This window comes from Eptesicus fuscus, chromosome 23 (assembly GCF_027574615.1).
Source record: "Eptesicus fuscus isolate TK198812 chromosome 23, DD_ASM_mEF_20220401, whole genome shotgun sequence".
Lineage (NCBI taxonomy): Eukaryota > Metazoa > Chordata > Mammalia > Chiroptera > Vespertilionidae > Eptesicus > Eptesicus fuscus.
In genome coordinates, this window is record NC_072495.1 from 10,672,878 (window position 1) to 10,693,016 (window position 20,139).

Sequence of the window (20,139 nt, forward strand, 5' to 3'; positions counted from 1 at the left end):
AGAGGAAGGGAGAGATAGAAACATCAATGATGAATCGTTGATTGGCTGCCTCCTGCACGCCCTTCACTGGGGATTGAGCCTGCAACTTGGGTATGTGTCCTGACTAGGAATCCAACTGTGACCTCTTGGTTGATAGGTAAAGGCTCAACCACTGAGACATGCAGGCCGCCAGGGGGGGCCCTTGCCATCTTTTTAATTGCCTGTTTTGATTTATAGCTACGCCAGTAGCGTGAAGTATGTCATTGTGATTTTGATTTGCCTTTCCCGAGTGACTAGAGATATTGAATATGTTACATATCCTTATTAAGCATTTGTGTACCTTTTCTGCAGAAGTGTCTAATCAAAGCATTTGACCATTTTTCTCACCTGGCTCAGGCTGCTTCCTCCCCTGTCCTACAACTAAGGAAGCATCTGAACTGGCTCAGGATGTGGCCTGGCTTCAATTCCAGGAGGGACACTTTACAGGGTGCAAGGCTCCAGGTAAGGGTTCCTAGGGCACCTGGCCTGGCGTTCAGGTCACCCCTGGCCCGACCCCAGAGTTTGAGAAGGCAGCACTGCCCCCAACCCCCCATTACAGCCTTTGGTTTGAATGGGGGAGGGGGCAATGAAGGATGCTCTCCCACCTGCACGGGCCCCGCGGGCCCCGCCCCCAGGCCACTCGAAGACCCTACACCCCCCTCAGGGGGTTGCTCATTACCCCTCCTCACTCCACCTAGGGCGAGGTCACTCTCCTCGAAGGCTCCATCTCCCTAAGAGGGCCACTCCTTCTCCTCAGGCGTCCTGAGGGGACACTCAAACCCCCTCCGTCCGTCACCCTGAAGGGGCGGGTCGCTCGTCCTCACCGGTCCTCTCGTGAGGGTCTCTGTCCCCTCCCCCACCCACCTCCCACTCTCCTGCCTCCAGAGGCGTCTCCCGTACCCGAAGGGGCGGTCCCACCTACCGCCTGGCCTGTCCCTCAATGGCCCGCACCGCCTCCTTCCGAGCCCTCCTCGCGTGACGTCGCCGCGGGACGGGACGCTGCGGCGAAGCTCCGGGCGAGACTCCAGGTGGGGGAAGGGGCGGGTCTCCAGGCGGAAGGGGGCGTGTCTCCTGGCAGGAGGGGCGGGGCTCCTGGCGGGACGGGGCGGGGCTCCGGGCCCAGAGGCGGCTGTGCGGGCGGCGGGGCCACAGTGCGCAGCCCTGCGGCGGGTCGGGCGGCCATGGCGGGCTGCTGCTCCGTGCTGGGGGCCTTCCTGTTCGAGTACGACACGCCGCGCATCGTGCTCATCCGCAGCCGTAAAGTGGGGCTCATGAACCGGGCGGTGCAGCTGCTCATCCTGGCCTACGTCATCGGGTGAGCGCGGCCGGGGCGGCGACCCCGTGGGGTCCTGGGACCCGGGGGACCCGGCGGCCGGGGGGCTGCTCCCTCCGGGGCCCCGCTGTGCACCTGCTCATCCTGGCCTAGGTCATCGGGTGAGCCCTGCGGGCGCCCTCCAGGTGGGGTCCGGAAGGCAGCGACCCGAGGCCGGTGACACACCCCTCCGGGGACCCCAGCCTCCGGGGGATGGGCGCTGTGCCAGACTCTGAGGCCGAAGACTGCTTGGATGTTGTGTTTTAGGGGCAAACCCTGGCTAGACCTCCATCCTCGCCTTTCCTGCTTCCTGTCATTCTTGACTGGCTCCGTGATGTCCTTTGGCTGCGGGAAGGAGGGGGAGCGCGTTGCCTAAATTTCTCAATCTTTGTCACTTTCCATTCTGATGATCTAACAGAAACCGTGGTTTGGGATTACACTTGTTTCCTTTTGGGTCTGTGATTTCCGGTCCTGTCCTTTAGCACGATGTGGTAATCCAAGATAGTAGAAGTCACACTTCCAGTTTGCTTCCTTCCTCTTGTGGGGTGGTTGGTATAGGTACCTGCCTGCCTCAGCCTCATCACTCCTCATGCTGTCCTCTTTGCATAGATATGTCCAGCCACCATCATTCCTCACCAAGTGTTTAATTTTAATTGAATGCACCCCCTTACAATCTAATAAAACTGGAGAGAGGAGGCGGGAATTAACTTACCAACTGGGCCTGCTTTCAAGGGCCACCTGGGATGTTATGGTTGCATAGCTGCTGAGCTGACGGATGTTATCTGCTTTGTCATTTCTTTACTTAAAAGGCCTAATGCAACAGTCCCCAAACTACACAAACAACCATTTGGGAATCATTAAAAAATACTAATTGCTGGCTACCATCCCCAGACTTTCTGATTCCATTGCTCGAGAGTAAGACCAGCTCCCTAGGCGATTCTGCTGTGCAGCAAAGTTTGGGAACTAGTGTCCTAGTGTTTCCCCAATCTACCTGATCATGAAAGACTTACCCTGAGGAATTGTTTAGAGTAACCTGGGGTGGGTGGGGCTTGGAATCTGTTAACACTGCCCAGGGAATTCACATGATCAGACAGGTTCTGCCTCTCACATCTATCAGCCCTGCAGCAGTAGGTACTGACAGTATTCAATAAAATGGCTTTCCAGGTGTGGACTCCACACCAGAACCACCTAGCCCAGTGGTCTGCAAACTGCGGCTGTTGACTAATGAGTTTGCCGACCACGGACCTAGACCATCCCCAGGTTTGGACTCAAGCAAGTCTCATTAACTTCCACCATGAACTCATTGTGATGCAGTCATTGTGATACACCCTTACATTGTGAGACCTGATACAGCTGGCTACTAGAAGTGACTTGCTGGGTTGGATGTGAAGCATTTGGAATCGAGCTCTCATGCAGCTTTTCCCTCTTAGCTCTTGAAGCTCATGGGAAGACTGGCTTACATCTACCTTAGGGGATCTGTGAAGTTCTAGACTGCAGATAATATAGTAGCCTCCCCTACCCCTTATCTGCAATTTCCCTTTCCACAGTTTTACTTACCAAAGTCTGAAACTATTACGTGGGAAATTCCAGAAAAACAAACAGTTCATAAGTTTTAAATTGCACACCATTCTGAGTAGCATGATGAAATTTCGAGGCGTCCTGCGCCATCCCACTCGAGACATGTTCATCTCTTTGTCCAGCGTTTCCATGCTGTGTACAGTCCCTTCCTGTTAGTCACTTAGTGGCCGGCTCACTTACCAGGTCAGTTATCAGAGAGTGACCACCTTCGCATAACTTTGATCACAGTACATTGTTATAATTGTTCTATTTTATTATTAGTTACTAGAGGCCTGGTGCACAACATCCTTGCACTGGAGGGGGGGGGTCCCTCAGCCCAACCTGCGCCCTCTCGCAGTCCAGGACCCTTCAGTGGACCTCCTCCTAGGGGTCCTTAGCACTGCGATGGTAAGCCTGGCTGTAAGCCTGGCTTCTAGCTGAGCAGTGCTCCCCCTATGGGAGCACGCTGACCACCAGGGGGCAGCTCCTGCATTGAGCGTCTGCCCCCTGGTGGTCAGTGTTCGTCATAGTGACCGTTGGTGCCACTGTTTGGTCGATTTGCAAATTAACCTTTTATAGGATTGTTAATTTCTTACTGGGTCTAATTTATGTTAGATTTTATCATTGGTATGTATGTATAGGGAAAAACACCATAGAGGAAACTACCCCAGTTTCAAGCATTCCCAGTGGATAAGGGGGAATACAGTATCTGTACCTGCACTATAGGATATGGTAGGCTCTAGTCACATGTGGCTCTTGAGCACTTGAAATGTTCCTACTCCAAATTAAGATGTGCTATCACTGTAAAATAAACCAGATTTCAAAGACATAATACAAACAAAAAGCACAGTAAAATATCACACTAATACTACATCCTATATTGATAACATGTTAAAGTATATTGGTTTCATTAAAATTAATTTTATCTCTTTCTTTTTAACATGGTGACTAGAATTTTTAAAATTACATATGTGGCTTATGCTATATTTCTTTTGGGCAGCACAGTTTCTTAAGATTCTTATGAAGTGTTCTCTACCTTGATTATGAGGACTTTTTAAAGCAATAAGTGCTTTGCTTTTATCCATCTTGCCATAATCAAAACTGACTCAGGATCTAAATTAAAGGCTTTAAAAAAAACAACAACTCATCTCTTAACTTCCTGTTCCAATTCATCTTGGTGAAATTGTGGTCTTTCCCCCGCTAGTGACCCATAGCAATCCATCTTCAAAAAGAGACTGAACACGCATTTCTCAGTTATCCAGTTCTGTCATCAGTCACATGAGGAAACAGTTAAATCACATGCTGATGTGAAATCACGTGTCTCTTTAGCAATTCATTGTGCAGATGGTAAAATTATCGTGACCTTCCTGCCCTAGGCTTCATTGTATCCCACTAGAGTTAAATGGAAGCTTATGTTGCAGTTGAATTCCTAGAAACCCTGAAGAAGAGGGTTTGTAAGGGGAAACGCTCATATCTAGATGGGAAATGAATTTGGAGACTGCTCAGATCAGATAAACACATAAATAAGTAACTAAAACCAGTGAATTTCTGAAGGTCCAGCCGCTTATAAGGAGGAGAGAGGGATGTTAGCATTTCTTGATGCCAGAAAAAAAAAATAACCATAATAGTCACTGGAAAGTGTTTAACAATAGCTCTGATTTGTAGAATTGCCCAATTTCCATGGTGTAGATACTCCCATCATGCCAATTTCATCCTATCGATGGTGACTCCCAAACATTGTTCTAAGCATTTGACATGCATTAACTTCTAAAACCTCACAACAATAATCCTGGGAAGTCCTGTTATCATTCCCATCTTATAGATGGAAAAACTGAGGCACAGAGAAGTTAAGCTACTTGGTACAAGGTATGCCTTAGCGAGGAGTAGAGCTGAGACATGAACCGGAGATCAGCTGGCTTCCATCTGTTTTCCAGTGCCCTAACCACTATGTGCTGATGCCTTTACATTTTTAATTATTCAGACTGACATTAATGTCCCCTCTTCAGAGGAAAGAAGCATACCTGTGACTTGAATTCTTGGACAAAAAATAAAAATTACTATTAAAAGCTATTTAAAATGTATATCTTTTCTAGAAGGAGTATAGCATAGAGGGCAAGAGAAGAGTCTTCAGAGGTAGAAGACTTGAGGTCAGATCCTGATTATGCCACTCACTAGCTGTGTGACTTTGGGCAAATGACTTAACTTCTCTGTGTCTGTTTCCTTCTCTGTAAAATGGAGATAATGATACTTGACTCACACAGTGGTCAGGATTAGTTAATACATATAAGGAGCTTAGATCGGTGCCTAGTACCTAAAAAAACCCCAAATGGTAACTGTTATTACCAGAAATTTTATCTTTTGGTGATTCTGCAGGTCATAGTGCATTTGAAAGTGCTCAGCCCTAGCTGGTTTAGCTCAGTGGATAGAGGGTCAGCCTGTGGACTGAAGGGTCCCAGGTTCAATTCCGGTCAAGGGCACATGCCCGGGTTGCAGGCTCGAACCCCAGTAGGGGGCGTGCAGGAGACAGCTGATCAATGATTCTCATCATTGATGTTTCTCTCTCCCTCTTCCTTCTTCTATGAAATCAATAAAAAAAAATTTGTTTTAAAGTGCTCAAATGTCTAATAAGAAAGACAGCATTAACTGATCATTTTCTCTCTGCTGATCACTGTGCTAAGTGCTTTACTCGCATCATCTTATTAATTTCCCACAAATCACCTGTGGTTTAGGTGCTACTATGCCTATTTTGCAGAAGTGGAAATGGAGGGCCCCCCCCTCTCCACACCCTCACAAAGTTAATCGGCTTTGGCAAAGCCACATAATTAGTGAACATGGTTCTTCCAGCTTCCGGCTAGCAGAGGCTCCCTGGCATCAGTGCAGATTCACCAAGTCCTAATGGCAATTCAAGAGGTCCCTTTTATCTTGTAGGTGGGTGTTTGTGTGGGAAAAGGGCTACCAGGAAGTGGACTCTGTGGTCAGCTCAGTTACTACCAAAGCCAAGGGCGTGACTGTAACTAACACTTCTCAACTCGGATTCCGGATCTGGGATGTGGCCGATTATGTGATTCCAGCTCAGGTAAGCTGCCCTTTATGATTCTGTCCAACGAGAAAGCCTCTACTTAGCTCCCTGCTCTTTGCTGACCTTGCACACTTGATTAATGATTGGCATGGCCGGTGCTCTCAGATCCCCAAGGCCCAGACTGCTTGTTTTAGTCCAAGAAATCAATCAGTGCACAGAGATCTCCTTTTGGCTTGCAATCTAAGAGGTAATATTCAGCCGGCTGTGTTTCTTCAGCCCTAACCCACAGCTGGCTTAAACAGGAAACTTTCCATGTGGGCATCTCAGTCTGTCTCAAGCCCCGAAAGGTGAAAAGGCAAATGTTTTAAGTCCGGGGGGGGAAATTCAGATAAAAGAATCACCTTTCCACATTTTGTATTTGCTTTATGGTTGTAAACCCACAAGGGAACCTTTTCAGAAAGCATTAAAAACTTTAACAGCGCCCAGCTGGTGTGGCTCAGTGGTTGAGTGTCAACCTATGAACAAGGAGGTCACGGTTCAATTCCCGGTCAGGGCACATGCCCGGGTTGCAGTCTTGGTCCCCAGCGTGGGGTGTGCAGGAGGCAGCCGATCAATGATTCTCTTTCATCATGGATGTTTCTATTTCTCTCTCCCTCTCCCTTCCTCTCCGAAATTAGTAAAAAATATATTTTTTTTAAAAAAACTTGAACAACAACCAGAGATGAAAAGCCGAACAGAAGGAAACAGACATCCCCGCATCGGGCTCCATCGGGAATAAAGGGAAAGGAAGAAAGTATTTGACACAGCGTCTTAGTCTCTGGTCTGTGAACCCACAAAGCTCCAAGTTAAATATTGACTCTCTCCAGCCTTGGTAACGGCCATGCACCACACAGCCAAACCCCAACACAGCCCTCCAGATGGCTTATGGGCTAGGGTGACCGGAGTGGTAAATGCAGATAAGCTATCAACACTTGGCTCAGAGCATGGCAAGGACTTCAGAAACTCTTCAAGTGTGTTCATTCCCCTCCCCCTGCCCCCCCCCTTCTCAATGGGGAGGGTCTTACAGGGGATTCACAGTGGCTGGAGCCAGCTGGTCCTGTTGGTGCGCACCTGTCTCAACAGAGACCTCTTTCCTATCAAGTCACGGCCCCGTCCTGGGACTGTCATTCAGCCTGTTTATTGGAACCAAGGAAGATACAGCCCCTGCTTCTGCCCCTCCGTGGAAAGGAACACGCAGCCAGTCGGCCTTCCGTCTGATCTGGGGGCTAAGGGGGTCCACGGGGCTCCTCGTGAGCTTCCACGGCATCCTTGTGCTTCTCCGAAGTTGAAAACAATCAGTTGTTTGCATGGCACTTGCTTGGCTCACTTCCAGACTGAAACTTCCCTAAACTTAGATAAGAGATAGGAACCAAAAAGGAAACCACGTGGAATCGTTCACATCTAACCCAGGAGAGGTGGAGGGGCGGCCTTCTGTCTACACCGAGAGTTTACAGAGGGCACACCTGGGACCCCAACAGGTGCCAGGACAGACTCGGGCTCCTGCCACACCTGTGCCTCCTCCTATGGCTGTTTCCCTGCTTCCAACATGGTTTGTTCTAGGCCTTTCTCTCGAAGATGCCAGCTATTACAGAGCTCCCACCACCTTGTCAGACCTGGGGGTGGAGATGCCTACCGACTCCTGGGTACTTGAATTACTCTGATCCCCCAGATGGCTCCAGCGCCCACTCTGCCCTTCTCCGGGGTATGAGCTGCTGAAAGCTGCCCAGTGAGGGGGAGGCACAGCCAGAATCTGTGGGGTCTTTGCCTTTACTGCTTATAGTAGGAGGTCATTATTAGCAATTCTTCATTCTCATCCCCAACAAACAGCCCTCAAATTTCTTAGAAACTCTAATACATGAATCATTTGGCACCTCCAGGGTTACGAGGAGAAAACAGAACCATCTGAAAGGGAGAAGTGTCTCTGGCTGATCCTGCCTGAGTCTCCTCTGGTGTGATTTGTTTGTTTTAATTCCGGTTAGGAAAGAAAACCAGCCAAATTCGAGACCTTTCCAATGTTTGTTTGGTGGTTTTATTTGTCCCCCGAGATCATCCGGTTGGCAGAGGATGTTTGGGGCCCTTGTTGGCTCTTTTCCCTCACTTAGTCAAGCTTATTAAGGAACCATTTTAGGTTATAGACTTTCTTAAAAATTGAGGTGAAATTCGCATATCACAGTATTAAGCATTTCAAAATGAAAAATTCAGTGGCATGTTGCACATTCATGATGCTGTGCAACCATCACCTCCATCTAGCTCCAGACCATTTTCATCACCCTCAAAGGAAACCCCATACTCATTAAGCAGCCACTCTAGTTCACCCTTCCCCTCACCCCACAGCAAGAGCCAGTCTGCTTCCTGTCTCTACCGATTTGCCTCTTCTGGACATTTCATATCAATGGGACCCTACAGTATGTAGAATGTAGAATTTAGCATCTGGCTTCTCTCACTCAGCATCATGTTCTCAAGGTTCATCCAGTTGTAGCAGGTGTCAGTGCGTCCTTCCTTTTCATGGCTGAATAGTATTCCAGTTATAGGCATAGACCACCATTTGTGTATCCATTCATCTTGCCGATAGACACTGGGGCTGTTTCCACCTTGGGGTCATTGTGAATAATGCTGCTGCGAACATGAGTGCACAAGTATTTGCTAGAGTCCCTGTTTTCCATTCGGCTACAAACTCTCAGAGGAGAGAATGGGGGACCATAAGATCAGTTCTTAAAATTGTCTTCTGCTTGCCATGTGCAAGAAGTGAAAGATACTGTCTCTGTTTTTGTTTGGTTGGTTGGTTTTTATGTATTGATTTTAGAGGAAGAGAGGAAGGCGGGGTAGAGAGAGACAGAGAGAGAGAGAACCATCAATTTGTTGTTGCACTTATTTATGCGTTCATTGGTTGATTCTTGTGTGTGCCCTGACCGGGTATTGAATCCACCACCTTGGTGTATAGGGATGAGGCTCTAATGAACTGAGCTACCCGGCCAGGGTGGTACTGTCCTGTTAAATGAACGTCTGGCTGTGTGGCTCCTCTGAAGGTGACATGGCAGGGCTCTCCCTTCTGTCCCCGCTGCAGGAGGAAAGCTCCCTCTTCATCATGACCAACATCATTGTCACCATGAACCAGACCCAAGGCTTCTGCCCTGAGGTAGGCAGCTTCTTGGAAAAAGGCTCAGGCCTCATGCCGCCCCCGCCAACCCGGACCCGCTGTGTGTGGGGCTGGCCACGTGGAGCCTGTTTTCACTCCTCCTTCTTCTTTCAGCTTCCAGATAAGACCAGTGTGTGTAAGTCAGACTCCAACTGTCCTGCTGGCTCTGCCAACACCCACAGCAGTGGTATGAACGTGTGACTGCAACCCCTCAGTAGACACTCAACCCGGGGACGGCAGCCCCCGATCACATCGCCTCCCCTGAGGGGCTCCCCTGATAGAGGAATCTCAGGATGGAGAAATCCTCCACATTCCCAATACCTTCTCATGATCCTGGGGGAGGCTCTCGACAGTCACCTCGGCGCCCAAGAAGCCATCCCAGATCTTGCCCTGTGCTGTGGCTTGGCATCACCCCAGCCCTGCAGTTGGCAAAGCAGAGATGTGGCGAGGACTCAGGCAACCATGTCCCTCCAATTCCAATTTTGGGGCGCTGTATAAACCCCAGAATCGGCACAGCTCAGGACTGATCGCTTAGGGTGCCACGGTAGGGCTGCCACCCTCTACTTCACCGAAGTAGAAAACGGGAGACCACCTGTGGACCTGGGTCCCCCTCATCCCTGTAGGAGTTGCAACAGGAAGATGCGTGCCCTACAACGGGACTCTGAAGACGTGTGAGGTGGCAGCCTGGTGCCCGGTGGAGGATGACTCAAATGTGCCAAAGTGAGTCCTGGCCAAGGGGAGGGAGCACCGAAACCTTGGTTCTTAGGCCGAAGGGAAGGCGGCAGGGGAGTTAAGTGACACCCGTGAGTGGCTTTGTGCTCTTAGTGTCTGTGTGGAGTCAGGATTCCCTGGGGTGGCGGTTCTCAACCACATGTCAGCAACCATCAGTGGCGAGATGGGTCCCGGCGTTGGTCGCGATAAGAGAGCAGATAACTTATCTCTGTGTTAGGATTCTGTCAGTTGCAAATAACTGCCCAGAAACAGTTCCTGATCCTCATGTTGGGCAGCCGGTAATGTTAATTGCAACTTCTAGTGACATTGTTTGACTTGTCATTGGCCTTGCACCTGTCTCAGGGTTGGGAAGACTATCCTATATAATAAAAGACTAATATGCAAATCGACAGAATGGCGGACCGACCAATCGCTATGATGCGCACTGACCACCAGGGGGCGGACGCTCAACTCAGGAGCTGCCCCCTGGTGGTCAGTGCGCTCCCACAGGGGGAGCGCCACTCAGCCAGAAGCCCTGAGCCAAGCTTACGGCTGGTGAGCGCAGCGATGGTGGCCGGAGCCTCTTTCCCTGAGGGCTCCTGGACTGCAAGAGGGCGCAGGCCGGGCTGAGGGACACCCCCCCACCCGAGTGCCCAAATTTCATGCACTGGGCCTCTAGTTGTTTATATTTTCAAAGATTCCATCTGGATCTGGGGAGGCCTCCCCCACAGAGGGGTCAGCCTCCAGTGCCAGATTCTCCCGTGGAGATATATCAAAGTGGGGTCCCCTGGGGGACAGATTCCACTCGTCTTGTCAGCCAGGAGCTGATGTGGCACTTGGGAGAAGCTGTGGGCCAGAGGACACCACCCTCTGGGTATTTTTGAGAGGTCAGGATCCAGCCTATAGGTGAACTGACCTTTGCTTTGACTTTTGTAAAACCAGTCTGTTGAGCATCTCCCCGAGGACAGTGAGCCCCGCCATGTCACAGCACAGCCGAGAGAATTCCAGAGAGGCCCCTGGGCACGCCCCTCCTTAGCTGTTCCTCGGCTCTCCAGTTCCTGCTGCCTTGGGCAGGAGGCCCGGCGAGGGAGAAAGCTGAGGGCTTGGCCTATAATCTCCCCACTTGACCTAGTGTTTACACAGCGGAGTAGAAAGTGCTAGAAATGCCCCCCGCCCTTTTTTTTTTTTTTTTTTTTTGACAAAATGACATTATAACACACGTGTGTATATGTTTTAAAAGTATTACACAGGGCCCTAGCTGGTGTGGCTCAGTTGTTTGGGCATCGTTCCGTGCACCAAAAGCTCACGGTTTCACTTCTTGGTCAGGGCACTTACCAAGGTTGTGAGTTCAATCCCCAGCTGGAGGCAACCAGTGGATGTTTCTCTCTCCCTCTCCCTTCTCTCTCTCATAAATAAATAAATGCTGGTTAGTTTTTAAAAAATATTACATAGTGCCCTAGCCAGTTTGGCTCAGTGGATACAGCAGCATCCTGCGGACTGAAGGATCCCAGGTTCGATTCCGGTCAAGGGCACATGCCCAGGTTTCAGGCTCAATCCCCAGTAGGGGGCGTGCAGGAGACAGCTGATCAATGATTCTCTCATCATTGATGCTTCTCTCTCTCTCTCCCTCTCACTTCCTCTCTGAAATCAATTAAAAAAATATTACATAGCTTTGTGAGTGTACATATATTTATACTTACATTAACAGTGTTACCATTAACCATTTTTTTCAGACCTGCCTTTTTAAAGGCTGCAGAAAACTTCACCCTTTTGATTAAGAACAACATCTGGTATCCCAAATTTAACTTCACCAAGTAAGTGTGGCCGGCTGTGTGCGTTCACCAATGTCTTGGAGAGACTGCTTTTTTGAGATTTTCCTCGCTTCTATTTTCTGCCTCCTCCTGACTTTAGGAGAAACATCCTTCCCAACATCACCACTACCTACCTCAAGTCGTGCATTTACAATGCCGCAACAGATCCGTTCTGCCCCATCTTCCGTCTTGGCCAAATAGTGGAGAATGCAGGGCACAGCTTCCAGGACATGGCCGTCGAGGTAGGCACGGGCCCTGGCTCTGCTGGCACAGTCTCCGCCACCTCTCATTTCAGAACAGGCTCTAAGGAAGGAGCGCTTTGTCTCTGCTCACAACCCACAGGGCGGCATCATGGGGATCCAGATCAAATGGGACTGCAACCTGGACAGAGCTGCCTCCTTCTGCCTGCCCAGGTACTCCTTCCGCCGCCTGGACACTCGGGACCAGGACCACAATGTGTCCCCCGGCTACAATTTCAGGTGGGCATGGGCTTGGGCTGATGGGTGAGCATGTGTGGCGGGTGATGGTGACTGGATCACTCCCCAGTGGGGGCATCCACACCCACCTAAGACCAGCACTCAGGCAGCGCTATGGGCAGGTGGGAGCCGTGTGCCAGGAGAATGCTCCGAGAGAGGCCGTGCGCCTGTGGCATCCTGGCTAGTGAGAGAGCCCTCCTTGCCTGTCCTTTCTTGTCTCAAGAAACATATTGAGCCTGATTGGTGTGGCTCAGTGGTTGAGCATTGACCTATGAACCGGGAGGTCATGGTTCAATTCCCGGTCAGGTTGTGGGCTTGATCCCCAGTAGGGGGTGTAAAGGAGGCAGCCAATCAATGATTCTCTGTCATCATTGATGTTTCTATCTCTTTCTCCCTCTCCCTTCCTCTTTGAAATCAATAAAAAATTAAAAAACAAAAGAAACACGTTGAGGCAATTTTCAGAGCAGCTGAGAGAGGCTGGCTGCTCTACTCTCTCGGGCCAGCCTCAGCCGGAACCCTCACTCACTCCTTTCTAGGAAGGGCTGTTTGTGACCCTGTAGTCCAGAGGCCTCTGGGCTCTGACCCAGGAACTGATTTCTCAAATACAGAGGCTGCCCCGGCATCTCCAATGTGCACAGGATACAGGTTTCAGTCTCAGGATGGGCCTTGATGCTGGTATTTCTCTGTTGAAAGTGCTGTGTATTCATTTCCTAGGGTTGCCATAACAGATTACTACAAACGGGGGGTTGGGAACAGCAGGAATGTATTCTCTCACAGTTCTGGAGAGCAGAAGCCCCAAATCCTGGTGTCAGCAAGGCCGGGCTCCCTTCTTGCCTCTTCCAGCTTCCGGTGGCTCCCGACAATCCTTGGTGTCCTTGGCTGGTAGATACGTCACTCCAGTCTCTGCCTTCTCCCTTCTGTGTCTCTGTCTGCGTGTCCTCTCCTCTTCTTAGAAAGACAGCAGGCGTATTAGATTCAGGGCCTGCCTTAACTCAGTATGTGCTCATCTTAGGGGCCAGGGTCCCGTTTGCCACTTTCCTGAGGCGGTGAAACCTGTAGCCACATACGTTTGCACCTGCCCTTTGTCACATCTTGCACACAAGTAGCCATTTTCAAAAACAGGCCCCAGGCCCTGGCTGGTTTGGTACAGTGGATAGAGCATCGGCCTGTGGACTGAAGGGTCAAGGGCACATGCCCGGGTTGTGGGCTCGATCCCCAGTATGGGGGGTGCAGGAGGCAGCTGATCAATGATTCCCTCTCATCATTGATGTTTCTCTCTCTCTCTCTCTCTCTCTCTCTCTCTCTCTCTCTCTCTCTCTCTCTCTCTCTCTCTCTCTCTCTCTCTCTCCCTTCCTCTCTGAAATTAAAAAATAAAATAGGCCCAGGAGGGGCCGCATGAGTAGGTCAGTGGTGCTTTTTGTGTTGCCTTTGTCTCCCTCTAGTGGTGACACGGGGAACCAAATGCACGTGCGATCTGTAGTCCTTTTGAACCATCTGGCTCACTGATAGAAAGGCAGATGTTTGAATCTTTTCCTAGCAAGGGAGTTCGATCTGTGTAGCTCTGTCTCTACCCTCACACAGTTCTTGTAGAAACCACTGGGTTGGAACCTCAAAACAGAGAAGCTGATGGGACCCTCACAAGGACAGCCCTCCCCTGACTCCTGCCAGCATCAGGCCCTGCCCAAGTCCCAGGCCTGGGCCATGGCATGGGGACAGATCATGGGCCAAGAGTTTAGGTTCCGGGATTCCCTGTATAAAACAGGCAGCAAGTGGTATCAGGTCTCAGTGGTTCTCACTCAGCCAGTTCCCCTTGTGTGTGTGTGTGTGTGTGTTGTTTTTTAAGGCTTTGAGACATAGTTCACATACCACACAGTTCACCCATTCAAGTACAGAATTCTGTTGTTTTCAGTACATTCACCGAGTTGTGCAACTACCACCAGTCAGTTTTAGAACATTTCCATCACCTCAGAAAATTTCCATCCCCCGTACCCTTCAGCTTTCACCTCTCTGTCCCCCTCACCCCAGCCCCTGGCAACCTCTAATCTACTTTCTGTTTCTGCATTTGCCTATTCTGGACTTTCATATGAATGGAGTCATACAGCATGTGGCCTTCTGTGTCCGGTTTCTTTCACTCAACATCATGTTTCTTGAGAGATTTAACCAGGTTGTAGCATTTATTAGTACTTCCTCTCTTTTTATAGCCAAAGAACATTCCGTTGTGTGGATAGACCACATTTATCCATTCATCCATCGATGGAGCAATGGTTCTTTTTTTAAAAAAAAAGTTCAGTGCTGATGCTGGGAGTGACCAGCTTCACAGACTTGGAGAATGCTGCTGGCCAGCGACATGCCCTTAGTGGCCAGGGTCTCCTTGAGAGGCAGGTGGCTCTGCTGCCAGGAGGGAAGGACATTCGGAGCTAGAGGTTCCGGTTGAAGACCTAGGAGGCCGTCGTGTTGGGAGAGTGGGAAGCTTTGTCAACAAGCCAGTCCTCCTGCTGTGTGGCCCACCCACACCGGAGCCGGGAGAGGCCCCGAGGTGCCAGGTGTCATCTGTTCAGCAGGCAGAGCCAATCTTTGGCCAGTGCCACTGCTGCGAGGCCTCAGGGAGGGGGCGGGGGCAGGGTTCCGCTGCAACATCATCACTGGCCAAGGACCCAGAGGGCAGATCCGGCCACGGTTTCCCACTGCTGTGCCCTTCCCTCTCACCCGTTTCCTTTCCCCAGGTTTGCCAAGTACTACAATGACCTCACTGGCACTGAGCACCGCACACTCATCAAGGCCTATGGCATCCGCTTCGACATCATCGTGTTCGGAAAGGTAGCCGGGCCACCAGCCCCTCATCCAGACCCTGCTAGTCACTCTTCTGGGTGGGCCAGGGGCGAGGTGTCCTCTCCCCACTCTTTACCTGCCCTTTACCCACCCCTATCGCAATTCCCACACCGCCCCCCCCCCCCCCCGATCCTTTGCAGGCTGGGAAATTTGACATCATCCCAACCATGATCAACATTGGCTCTGGCTTGGCGCTCCTTGGGGTGGTGAGTGACTTAGACTCTCTGTTCACCCCTGGGCTGGGGCCCTCTGCAGTAGTTAGCACAGCAGGCAAGCCCCTCGGCTGAAGGCCTGGGCCTTCCCTTCAACCTTCTGGGCTTCTTTCCCGCCCCCTACCCCCACCCCCACTTCCACTTCCCCTTCCGGAGGACTGCATCCCTCAGGGCCTGGCCTTCTCCATAGCGGTGGAGGAGACTTGAGGAGACTTGCTTTTCCTTGGAAGATCCCAGGCACAGAGAAACGGGGACTAACACATCCTGGCTCGTTCTCTCAGGCAACAGTGCTGTGTGACGTCATAGTCCTCTACTGCATGAAGAAAAGATACTACTACCGGGAGAAGAAGTACAAATACGTGGAAGATTACGAGCAGGTAGACGGCCCCCCAAACTTACCTCACTTGCCTCCGGTACCGGTGGTGACAACACTGAGCGCTGGGCCTGACACCCCCGGCAGTCCCACGCCACCCGTGTCATCTGCTCCGCCTCTAGACCACCCGCACTAGTCCTTACTGCACATGGACCCCCTCTTTAAAATCTAGCCCCCCCAAAAAAAATTTAAAAAACATTTTTAAAAATAAAATTTAGCCTACTTTTCATCAGTGACATCTCTGGTGAGTTATGATAACAAGTATGACGACAAAATCGCCTTGCATAGCAAAAGGGGTTGGGAACCATGCTTTGCAACCACTGCACTAGGGCCAACTTGAGTGCGTGCGGCTATGGAGGGCTGTCCCAAGTCCTCAGCAAAAGCACCTGGCCCTCGCCACCCAGAATGCTCCAGGCTTGCCTGCGGGCAGCGCCGGGTGAATGTACGTTTACCCGTGAGCATGTCCATTAATGGCAAATATATCGTTCTTTGCAGGGTATCAACAATGAGATGGACCAATAATGTCTACCCCACATCTGGGCTCCCCACTGCACTCATCAAAGCCAAGGAAAAATCAGAGAGAAGGGAGAAAAGGCTTCCATGGCACCCCAGGGAAAGTTCGAGATTCTGAGTCAGTGTCCACTCCACAAGTCCTTCAGGGTTGCCCAGCTGCTCCCGTTTTGTGTTGCAAGATGTGCGTTGTTAACCACCCTGTTCGTGGCTGGGTCACCTTTGCTGGCCCTTCAATTCAGGATCCTTTGGGTGAGCTGTGGCCACTGGGCTGGGGCCTTCTCCAGGGCCGGCTCTCTTCAGAAGCTCTCCTGGGGCGCCCCCTGCAGGGCAGGTCCCGCGGCGCAGGTGCAAGGACGCGTGGCATGCCCAACTGCGGGTCCTCTCCCCCTGCCAGACTTTGTCCGTGTGATCATGAGGCGAAGTTAGTGTTTCTCTTTTGAGAAGAGGTATGTTGAGATGACTGAGGACCAAACATTAAAACAAATGATTTTCTTAATCTCCGTCTGCGTGGTTTCCTAGCACGAGCTGAAATATTCTTCTTTCCTTCCCTAGTAAATCCGTTTGTTGTCCCAGCCCATTGTGCTCAGTCTGTTGCTGGAGCCTAAGTACTTTTTTTCCTACTTCAACTTTCTCTTAAGAATTTTGATCTTCATCAAGGATTTTGATCTTCATCAGGCTGTGTTCTTGCAGAGTTCATAAGATTTATTTTCTCTAGGGACAACTCGCCTGACCTGTGCTTACATTTTCCCTAATGTGACGGCACTATATACACTCTAGGGGGCACGATTTTAGGTAACATGACAACGGCTTCTCTTCCCCCCCACCCCATTTGCTTTCCAGAAGCTTCCAACCAGAAGCAGCACCAGCACCACCTCCACCTCCGTTGCCTCTGGTGTGAAATGTTAATGAAGCTATTCCTAGTTTAGCCTTCACACTGACATCATTCTGCACCAGGTGTTCAAGGTCTCCCTAAAGAAAGCAGTTTGCCCTCCCCCTTGTCATGCATTCATTTCCGAGCACTGAAGGAGTTTATTTTTAAAGGGCTCTGCTTCTGTTGGGCAAATGACCAACTTGGGCTTTTCTTACTTTGGGGAAGGTTTACTGGCCCTGGCTGGTGTGGCTCAGTTGGCTGAATGCCATCCAGGGCACATGCCCAGGTTGCAGGCTCGATCCCCAGTAGGGGTATGCAGGAGGCAGCCAATTGATGTTTCTCACTCATTGATGTTTCTCTCCCTTCCTTTTTCTCTAAAATCAATAAAAACCTATTTTTTAAAAAAGGTTTACTGAACCCCTCTGAAAAAACTCTGGTTCATGCTACCTTTTTTTTGAAAAATGCCCACTTAAACCCACAGCTCGAATGGAGCTGGAATTCTTAGGAATGCCTTCTAACCTTGCAGGCTAGGGAGTGATGGTTACTGGAGTGGAGGAGACTCCTTTTAGCCTCCCTCTAAGACAGAATGCTAGGGCCAGTTGGGGTGACGGCTAGGGGCTGGGGGTGGCATTGCTTATTTTATTCGCCAGAGTCACCTTTTGGTTCAGCTATGTCCCCACTTGGTGGCACTGCCTCTCAAGTAGGGGTCCTTGCATCCGAAATGGGCTTCCGGGAGTCTTTGGAACCCCTAAAACTTTGCAAAGTGATCACCTGTGTGCATTCTTTTAGCTTTCATCAGATTCCATTTAACCACCGCAAGGTGCTTACTGCAAACTAACCAGGCCCATCCGCTCCCGGGTTCTCAGGGGCTTTAATGGGAACACCTGCTTTTGGCTCTTAGAGGCCAGCATTTCCACGTTGGATTTCTGCATCAATGGAACAGGAAGCTTTCAGACTTCATCTGCTGCCTTTGGTAACAGAAAACGGAGGTGCAAAGCCAAGCTGGTACCCTCAGCCTCTCGTCCAGAGAAACCATTCGTTCCACAACAGTCTCCAGACGCCATGAAAACTGGCAACGGTGGAAATGCTGTAAAACACTGACTTTGCCGACAAGCTCGGGCAAAGGCGATGACCCATAGAATGGGGGTAGTAATACCCACCTTGTGAAATGTCATGTAGCATGTCTGCCCACTGGGGTGGTTTGATGTCTCATGAAAACTGCTCCCGTAGCTGCTCACCTGTTTGATCTCCGCCAGAAAAATCAAACAATCACCTGCCTGCTAGAGCCGTGTTTCTCAAACTTCAGCGTGCAGACCAGCCACCTGGGGGTCCTGGGTAAGCGAGGCCTGGGAGTCTGCATTTCTAATCCACCTCCCAGTGCAGCTGACACTGCTGGTCTGGGGACCACACTCTGAGCAAGACACCAGGACATGCTCAAATTAGGGCTGAGGAACATAATGCTGGATACATTAGCCTTGACCTGGCATCTGATCTCACGTCGACCTAGGGAAGGAAAACAGACGTAAGGACAGATGTCCTAGAGAGTGCTGACCTAACGGCCAACAGAAAAACCCCAAGGAGGCCGGCTTTGCACCATTTTGGCTGTTTATTTCAAGTTTACAGAGAAGCTTCAACATCTGTGGAAAAACACCGAAGGCTTATTTTTTTTTCTCGAGTTCATGTCTTTTTAAGTGATAAATACACAGTATTTAACTTTGTACACCTGATAAAAGGAAAATGCATAGTAGAAAGGATCAGGAATGAAACAGAAACATCGGGCAGTAAATCAATCGCAGAATAGAAAAGTCAGCAGTCCCGCGAAACTCGGCCCGTAGAGCTGGAGGGAAGATGGGGGCCGACGACCTTGGAACCTTCCCTAGCACCTTAGAAATAAGCGGAGGTCATGGTTCTTCCCCCGCTGGCAACGTGAAGCTCCCCTTTGGAAGATGGGCGAGAGTGGCAGGTCGAACCTATGTGTCTAAATGCACAGGTATGCGCCTCCTTGGTCCAGAAAGGCTTTGAGGACAGGAGCCCTAACTCACAGGAAAGGCCAGACTAGCGGGGAGACAGCCTCTCGGGCCCCCAGTGCCGACAAGGGGCTAGATAAGGCTTTATGGGAGCCACTGGTAAGCCAGCGGAATGGGGGGGAGGGGTGTACAACAGGGCAGAGGAAAAGATGGCAAAGTTGTGCTTCCTTCGAGGCCCAGACGCAGGCCACAGGTTGCTTACACCAAATTGGTCCCACAGATGAGCCGGCAATGGGAGAATCGGACGGGCAGCCGTTCGGCTCACCTGAAACCGCTGCTCCCGATGGCTTCCCCTCTCCCGAGAGCTGGCTTTTGAAAAACCAATGTTTGTGCTCCAAGGGAGTGGGAGTTAACACCTCATGGTACAGCCCTCTCTGCTTAGGCTTTTTGGGGGTGGCAGCCAGTCCCTTTCCACAGCTTTCTTTGGTGTTTCTTTGTAAAAAAAAAAAAAAGTTATGAACTTGGGCCTCCCCCAACCCACCGCCGAAATGGCTGGGTGCTGCCTAATGGCTGGCATTCCACATGTGAAACCTGCCACGACAGTGTCGGGGGAGCGATGGCATTGCCCGATGCGGCTGTGTCAGCACAGGAGTTCTGCAGAAGCTCTGCGCCAGGCCGGCGTCCACACGAACAAGCTGAGACAAACACCGAGGACCGGCTGACTTCAACCACTGCAAGGTGCTCACTGCAAACCCACCAGGCCCCATCTGCTCCCGGAAGGGGTGGGGCCCAGACATTTAAACAAGCACAGGAGGGCGGGCAGGAGGAAGTACTAGGTCACAAGAAGCAGGCAAGCAGGCGAGAGGACCCTCCATCCGACAGGTATCCTTTGCTCTTTGGAAACCCGCAGTTCCTCATTCTGTACTATTGTTAGATGATCACGAGAAAAGACTGGCGAGATGACAGTCCAGAGCTTACATTCAAGATCTACGGATGCCAAGAATGCCTGGGCTCTGAGGACGCGCTGGGCAGGGGCACCTGTCCTTGCTTTTCTCTCTCTCTCTCTCTCTCTCTCTCTCTCTCTCTCTCTCTCTCTCTCTCTCTCTGCAAAATGTCCTCATACCAAGGCCGACCACACAGAGACTACAGAAAGCATGTAGTGTTCCCCCAGGTTCCACAAAGCACCGGGAATCTCCCAGGACAAAGTCCTCCCTGTTTTCCTAACCCTTGACCTTCACACTCACCCACGCGTGGCTCTGGAAGAAGTCCCGCTGGTACTTGCAACCACATTTCCC

General features: G+C 50.7%; 1 protein-coding gene across 1 annotated transcript; it reads left to right on the plus strand.

The window, feature by feature from the left end:
- The first annotated feature begins 1,128 nt into the window (after positions 1-1,128).
- P2RX4 (purinergic receptor P2X 4) lies at positions 1,129-16,273 on the plus strand. Its single transcript, XM_008142699.3, has 12 exons — positions 1,129-1,333; positions 5,816-5,963; positions 9,010-9,081; positions 9,196-9,268; positions 9,705-9,801; positions 11,526-11,606; positions 11,704-11,845; positions 11,946-12,082; positions 14,803-14,896; positions 15,049-15,114; positions 15,402-15,497; positions 15,989-16,273. The coding sequence occupies exons 1-12, from the start codon at positions 1,200-1,202 to the stop codon at positions 16,013-16,015; spliced, it is 1,167 nt and encodes a 388-aa protein (XP_008140921.2). The 5' UTR covers positions 1,129-1,199; the 3' UTR covers positions 16,016-16,273.
- The last annotated feature ends 3,866 nt before the right edge of the window (positions 16,274-20,139 follow it).